Below are 7,500 nucleotides of genomic sequence, written 5' to 3'. Positions count from 1 at the left end.
CACAGTTATCATTTCTTAAGCAACGAGCAGGCGATTCACAGAACGATTTCCAAGAGGCAAGTCCTTCAGTCCAAACAGACAGCAATTTCCATCTGAAAACAAAGGAGATGACCGAAATTAAATCGGATTATGGACAACCAGTGTTAATCCAGCCACCATCAGAGGATTTGTTCCAATTCGTGAATCTCCCGACTGATAATTCCGCGGCACTTGTATCATTCGGTGAAGATCCCAAACCGACTCTCCTCAATGAAAATCACACATTTATGGCTGATTTTGATTCTTTGGACATCCCCGAACCTCAACCATACAACATGGGTGGACGTGAAATTCTCGATCCCTTTGAACAACTGATGCGAGACGCTCAACGCAGCGATTTGGATGACATAGCTCCAAATGAAGCAGAAAGTAAGAACATTGATACCGATCTCTCTACAATTTTAATTTTTGATCTTCAACAAACAGTAGGGAGGAATAACGAAGATCCGAGCAAGGGTGAACTCATGGAAAATTGCCTCGATGACGTCACCATTGACGTTACAGATGATGCAACTTGTGATGACGTTGTTATCGATCGTCAACAAACAGCTGGGAGAAATAATGAGCCCAGGAGATATATCAGCAATTATCCGATCAGTGATGAGGAAAAAGGTGACGTCATCCACCCACCAAAACAATTCGTCTCAGTTTCGTCAACAGATGATTATCATGATGACGTATTTAATTTTCGAAAATCACATGAACCAGTCCCTTACTCAGTGAGGGTCGCAAATGGCACTTATCGTGATCGTGACGTTGACAAACCAATGGAAGAAGCAGAATCAATCTTCTTGAAAGATGGTTACAGTGATGGCGTTGCTGATTTCACGATTCCACTCGAATCAGTTCCTCCACTGAGGAGCGTCACGTATAGCGACATCAACAAACCACAACAAGAAACCCAAGCAAAATTTATACCAGACGGTTCTAACGAAGAAGTAGCCGATTTCACCAAACCACTTGAGCCAATCCCTCCACCAAGAAAGTTGAAAGAAAAAATGAAACCGGTTTTGTTTCCTCGAAGAGAGAAAAAAAAGGACAATGAAAAAGACAGGAAAAGTAAAAAGAAATCAGCTAAAAAGCCACAGCACCTTGAGGTTGCTAGAAAAATAGTTGAAGCGCCTTCTGATGAAAGGGAAAACAACAAGCCCAATCGTCCTCCAAAGCCAACACACCCTGCAGAATTCTCCGAAGAGAAAGATGGACGCGTGATTACTTCATTAAATCAGTCGGCAACGTTGCGTTCTAGTGACGAAGTAATGCACACTGCTGCTCGCGACAGTAAGAGCAAAACAACTGGATCACCAATGCCTGTTGTTCCCGCGGATTTTGCATATAAGCAAAGCGCAGAGATGAATAAGTCACAAAGTCAAATAAGAAAGGAATTTGAAGCGAGCAAAGACTTAAACAGAAAACACAAACCCGAAAGGCCACCAAAGCCAGCAGTTCCAGCAGCATTTGCTAACGCATTGGAAGATGAAAACGTTTACAAGTCACCTAGTCAAATTAGAAAGGAGTTAGAAGAGGGTAGCAAGAGAGGGAAGGCAACAATTACTGAGGCAAAGCCAACTGAAAGACACCAACAATTTCAAACGTCTGGGAAGAGGTCATCTCTATATCGCATCGAGGAAAGAGGGGAAGGAAGCACTGATGACCACGCCCATGGCGATGGCACAGAACAGAGAGAGGTGGAGGAAAAGAAGGGAAGAAGGCGTCTATCGAAATTAATAGCCGCTTTTGAGAAACACTAGATGCAACACACATAGCACAGCCAATATTTACTTTCACAAATGACTGCCCGTTTCTCACTTGTTGACACACAGGGTCTTGAAAACAAGCGCAGTGTTGTTTTTTTTTTTTTTGGGGGGGGAGGGGTGAGGGAAGGTGGACAGAACATAGTAAATATGAATCTATCTTGATAGGAAATCAGTGGAAAAGTGTGTTCTTCGCACGTGGGATATAACACATCCCAGGTTATGTGGAATAACTGATAGATTTAGTAAAGATGTAACGTCGCTTGATGTTGGCTTTGTTGCTTACAATATTAAGCGAAGATTTTTGTCCACCAAAAATCTCATATTAGTTTTTACCCAAAATAGATGAAGATATTACCCTGATAAGGATATTGGAGCTATTAAAAACATCAAGCCTTCAACGTTTTTTTAATAATATTATTGCTAACGAGACTGCATGATCATTTATTATAAATACATGTTCATTAATTTAAGATGTTAGGAAAGTTCTTCAAATGTTCCATCATTTGACCACATACACAAAAGTGAGATGTGAAATTCGGCCAATGGGTTCCCAAAGAGTTTCTGTGGAACGAAAAAAAGAAAGACATACATGTTAATGTTTTTAACAAAAGCCTTCACAGACAAGTCATTGTAATTTTCAAACTATTTATATTAAAGAAAACTACATCTGAGAAATTAATGAAAGCACTGACATCGTAAAATGATTTATGGTATATTAAGTAGTGTGAGAAATCCTAGAGTCAGTGCGGGAATGGGTTCACACAAAGAACGAGAAAGATGTCTGACAAGGGTTGGAACTGAGCTCTGAAATAGATGACAGTTGCTCTACTGAATGAGCTACAAGGTCAGTTGGTTCCATTTTATGAATATTTTAAATCTTAATTTCTGGCAACTTTACATGTACAAGTACCAATCAATTGCACTGGATTGCAGTGTTATGAGAAAAAAATTTGGTTCCAAAAAACAAGCCTTGTGATCAAAGTTAGCTGTCTTGTTCTGTTCCAAGAGGAGGACAACATGCCAAAAAAAACATTATTTAGTTTGACGTCAAGGCTTGAAAGAATGAAACAAAAGAATAATATTACGTATTAAAGAAGCATTTCAGCACCCTGAATTTTCATACATTTGCAGTGGTCTGTTGTGAATTGATAAACTATAAAGTCTATATTCTCATTACCAGAAGTCGCGTTTGCTCTGGAGTCAGTGTATCTCCCTCTTTACAAATTTGATAATCTTTTTGTAGAGTTACGATACCTGTAAGCCAAATCACACCATATCTGTGTTAATGGTTTTAATAAGACTTGCAAATGTCATATATTGGAAGGAAAAAATTAATAAAGACTGCCAAATACATGCTTTGTCAGTGACAATAAAATGTATTTTCCCATACATTGATCAGCAAATCACACTGAAAAAATGCCAATCTACAAAGACAGAGATGATTACAGTACATGAATGTCTTTATAAACAATAAACACTATAGACCTTTACCTTTCTTTAGCGTAGTATCAAGTCCCAGTTGTCTGAGTTGTGGCTCCATGGAGTGCTGAAACTGTTCAAGAGGGCCTGGAAATACATGTACACCATAGAGTACATTTTGTCTCACAATAATTAATCAAAGAAGAAACAACTTGGCAGAACCAAGAAATGTGATGTTACCAATGTTATACACTATTTTTGTCAGTTGCTTAGTACATATGGTACGTGCCATTCGACTTTGTTACACGATTATTATGCCTCCATGGACATTTATCTACTCGGTCATTGGGGTGTTGATGACTGCTCAGTTGTGTACACAGGTTATTAAAAATGGACATGGAAAGCTACATGTAACTTACAACAATATTAGAACACATCGTCACTTAACTTGGCACTTACTGTAAATAAATCCTATAAATAATAACAGTTAAGCTGATGTAAAATCATTAATGATCCTAGCTCAGCCAACAAACCAACTTCAGTATTATGATGAACCTGGTGCATAACTATTGAAAGAAATTCATGAATAAAACTATTAGGTATATGTGACTACATGAAAGAACAATAACACTAGTTCAACAAACTAACATGGAACCTTCCCTCTTGAATACCTATTGTAAAAATATCAAAAGTTTTCAAGTCGTACACTGTACCTCTATTGTTAGAAGCTTGTGTACCTAAAGGAGTTGTTACACTGTGACATGTTTTGTGCAACTTGTCGCGCCACAATGTCGCCAAAACATTGGGAGACAATTTGCACGAAACATTTCACAGTGTAACAGGTAAGCAACCACCTAAACTCAGCATAAATGTAATAACGATAATGATAATGATGATAATAATAATAATAATAATAATAATAATAATAATAATAATAATAATGATGATGATGCAGAGGTTGAAAGCCTTGTATTCATCAATATATAGGGATGGAATTTGGGATAAAAAAATGTGGTGTTGTGGGGCTGAAGTGGGGATGATAAAGGAAATTGATGATACAGGTTACCAGTATCTGGGTATTCTAGAGCTGGACAAGTTAAAGGAGACAGAAACGAAAGACAAATTTCGAACAGAGTACTTAAGGCGGTTCAAACTTCATGAAATCTCAGCTCAATGGTAAGAACAAGATCAAAGCAGCAAACACTTGGGCTGTGTCGCTGTTGAGGTATGGAGAAGGAACAATTAAAAGGAATAAGGAGGAACTTCAGGAAATAGATAGGAAGTATAGAAAAATTATGACAAAGAAGATGACTCAAGAAGTGATGTTGCCAGAATGTACATGCACCCAGAAAGAAGGGAGGAAGAGGTCTGATCAGTTGTGAGAGCTGCGTAAGGAGAGAAGAGAACAACTTGAGCTGGTATGTGAGAAATAGTGAAGAGGCATTACTCAGGAAAGTTGGAGATAGCAATGTAGTCAACATTTCAGAGGCTGACTAGACCCAAAGGAGTACAAAGTGAATGAAGCAAAGGAGAAGGAGAAAGAATGGAAGCAGTAAAAAATGTACGTATGGGCAGTATGTGAGAGAAAAGGAAGGTATTGACTGGGATAGAACTTGGCAGTAGATTGCAAAAGGAGATTTGAAAGGATGTAATGAGGCCATGATATCTAGCATCCAGGAACAAGCTTTGAGAACAAATTATATGAGATTTCATATTGATCACACAGCAGAATCCCCTTTAAGCAGAATGTGCAGAAGTAAGAGAGAAACGGTGGCCCATGTGGTGAGCGAGTGCGGTAAGCTGGCACAGACAGATATTTAGGAAGGCACAATTACATGGTGCAGTATATTCACTGTGGTAAATGTGGATTGGAAAGAGCTACTAGCTGGCGTGAACAGAAACCTGAGGGTGTGGTGGAAAGTGAAAACTTCAAGGGTACTGTGGGATTTCACAGTCCAGTGTGATCAGAAAATCAAGGCAAGAAGACCAGACATTGTCTTTATTAATAAGAAGGAGAGAGAGGTTGTCATAATCGATGGTGCCATCTCAGATGATGACAGGATGAAAGACAAAGAACTTGAGAAGTTAGAGAAATACCAGCTATTGAAAGATGAAATTGCAAAAGTCTGGCACATCTGAAAAGTCATTGCAGTGCCCTTGGAGCCGTATCAGTCAACTTTAAGGAGTACATGAAGCAAATCAGCGTGAATGTGAGGTTGGAAGTGATCCAGAAAACAGCACTGCTAGGGACAGCAAAGATACTAAGGAAAGTACTATCCCTGTAAGAAGAAAGAAAAGAGACCTGGGGCCTGTGGTGACTTAACCAGCTCCCAAGGACTATAAACCAGGCCGAATATCCTGCCTGAGTCAATAAGGAATGGACGTAATAATAATAATAATAATAATAATAATAATAATAATAATAATAATAATAATAATAATAATAATAATAATAATAATGTTCTACAAACCTAAGGAGCATCTATTGCAATACCTGCATCTACTTTCACATCACATGTGGCTTCATTGCCTGATCTGGCATAGTCAAGCTCTCTGTAATTTTCAAACCATCTACAACAATGAAACACATGGATTATATCAAGTAGTAGCAATGATTAACAAAAAATCTACAGCCTGTAGCTGGCACCAGATACCATCAATGAAATCTACATGATTGTATTGTCAGCACTCCTTTCATGCCCACAGTGTAAAAAAAATTGTGCAGAAAACTTTGACATAGTAACAAAATTGTGACTAAATGTTATTTCAAAGGTACATTATTAGACTCTTGGTTTGGTATAATATTATTCTTACCTGATTACTTCTTCCTTTGCTTGATTTGTAAACATCAACCCACACTGCCCTTTTATTTTCTAGAACAAGATACAGTGTACTTTAAAGTTATGTGACATGAGATAAAATATTTGAAGTGGAAAGGCAAAACTGTAATACATGTATATTTAAATACATGGATAGTTTATGAAATCAAACAGGCTATGCTGTAGAATACAGTGCATGACTTAGTTTACTGGACAATTTAAACTTCAGCTAATTAGAGGACAACATTGGCAAATAAAAAAAAACAGTACTTTGACAAACATACCAAAGTCTCTTCAAGTCAGCTACAGCATTAAGGTTATTTTGACTGCTTGGATTTACTTAACAAATAAGAGGGACAATTTACAATTGACATTTATTGCCAGTCTTTCTGGACAAAGGTGATGCTGTAGTTGAGGATTAAGACAAGGAGACACTCTGAAAGCACTTATCAAAACTGATATGCACCTACTGTACAGGAATGAAGGGGTAGTTCCTAAAGAAACTGTGATGCTGCGTCGGTGGGGAAGTAGTATTCTAGCTTTTAGAATCTCTGTACGGTGGCCAGTTTACATTATCAACTCCGTTGATAAAACCAAATTTTTGTATACTGTACAGGAAGCAGTGTGGCCCAGTGGTTAGGGCGCTTGCCTTGAGATCCGGAGATTCGGGGTTCAAGACCCGCTCTGACCACTCATTGAATTTGATCCTGGTAGTCCCTGGTTCAACTTCCCAGCCGCAATTGTAAATAGCCAACTGATTTGCCTCCGGCCAGTTGGGATTCTTAACAGTTGTAGTTGTTGAGTTCTGTTGTTTTGTTGATTCATTGGCCCTGAAAAGCCCCATGGGGAGTGGTCAATCAAGTATGTATGTACATTGTATGTATGTATGTATGTACATTTTGTAATTATCGGCATTTCTGCATGCATGGCATGGCATGCATGGCATGTAACAGACACTCACATTAGCAATCTTGTGCAAGTTCTCTTTATATTCAGCTTCTTTATCTTTTCCGAGTGCAATTGTCATGACCTTGTTTTTGCCAAAGAAAAACCTGACAAGTGAATAATGAAAACAGGCCAATTTAGAAATGCTGTGAGCATGCACTTCCCACAAGAGTATAATAAGTAAATAAATAAATAAAGTAATGGCAGAAGAAAAGAACACTCATCAAAAATTTTATCACTAAAGGGCAAAGTCAATGACTGGGGCACTTTTGCTGCAAAAACCAGGCAATTTCAGCTTTTTCTACAAACAAGTGTGATGATTAATCAGCTTTATTCTACTTAGTCTCATGCACTGAATTATATTAATCAGTCAAAGACAGGATCATTGATTACAGCTTTGTTCTTGTGAAATTCAAGTTGGACAATAATTTTGTCCTCTATATGAGTACCCGTAGTTGCTTTTGCTTTCAAGCTACCTACCTGCTATGTTTCCATTGATTCCTCACTTCTTTCAATTTACT

General features: G+C 38.1%; 3 protein-coding genes across 3 annotated transcripts in view; 2 read left to right on the top strand and 1 right to left on the bottom strand.

Annotated features, from left to right (window-relative positions):
- Window positions 1-1,288, top strand: part of LOC138002826 (uncharacterized) — a 3,050-nt gene extending 1,762 nt beyond the window's left edge. Inside the window, exons 1-2 of the mRNA XM_068848803.1 lie at window positions 1-1,098; window positions 1,206-1,288. The exon at window positions 1-1,098 is cut by the window's left edge and continues 1,762 nt beyond it. Of these exons, the coding sequence (XP_068704904.1) occupies window positions 1-1,098; window positions 1,206-1,288 (1,181 nt within the window). The remainder of the gene's footprint in view (window positions 1,099-1,205) is intronic.
- A 10-nt stretch (window positions 1,289-1,298) lies between these two features.
- Window positions 1,299-1,790, top strand: LOC138002825 (uncharacterized). The gene has a single exon (XM_068848802.1). The coding sequence runs from the start codon at window positions 1,299-1,301 to the stop codon at window positions 1,788-1,790; it is 492 nt and encodes a 163-aa protein (XP_068704903.1).
- Window positions 1,791-2,185: 395 nt separating this feature from the next.
- The window catches only part of LOC138004471 (mRNA turnover protein 4 homolog), an 8,378-nt gene continuing 3,063 nt past the window's right edge, over window positions 2,186-7,500 (bottom strand). Inside the window, exons 3-9 of the mRNA XM_068851000.1 lie at window positions 7,460-7,500; window positions 6,996-7,086; window positions 6,030-6,088; window positions 5,710-5,786; window positions 3,288-3,362; window positions 2,974-3,050; window positions 2,186-2,357 (exon numbers count right to left, since the gene is read on the bottom strand). The exon at window positions 7,460-7,500 is cut by the window's right edge and continues 63 nt beyond it. Coding sequence (XP_068707101.1) covers window positions 2,271-2,357; window positions 2,974-3,050; window positions 3,288-3,362; window positions 5,710-5,786; window positions 6,030-6,088; window positions 6,996-7,086; window positions 7,460-7,500 — 507 coding nt within the window. The 3' untranslated portion in view covers window positions 2,186-2,270. The remainder of the gene's footprint in view (window positions 2,358-2,973; window positions 3,051-3,287; window positions 3,363-5,709; window positions 5,787-6,029; window positions 6,089-6,995; window positions 7,087-7,459) is intronic.

The sequence above is a fragment of the Montipora foliosa genome, chromosome 5, assembly GCF_036669935.1.
Source record: "Montipora foliosa isolate CH-2021 chromosome 5, ASM3666993v2, whole genome shotgun sequence".
NCBI classification, from domain to species: domain Eukaryota; kingdom Metazoa; phylum Cnidaria; class Anthozoa; order Scleractinia; family Acroporidae; genus Montipora; species Montipora foliosa.
The sequence above is the reverse complement of the archived record's forward strand: the minus strand, read 5'-3'. Positions and strand labels throughout refer to the sequence as shown.

Coding starts and splice junctions, on each gene's coding strand:
- LOC138002825 (XM_068848802.1), top strand. CDS start 1,299: ATGCACACTGCTGCTCGCGACAGTAAGAGCAAAACAACTGGATCACCA.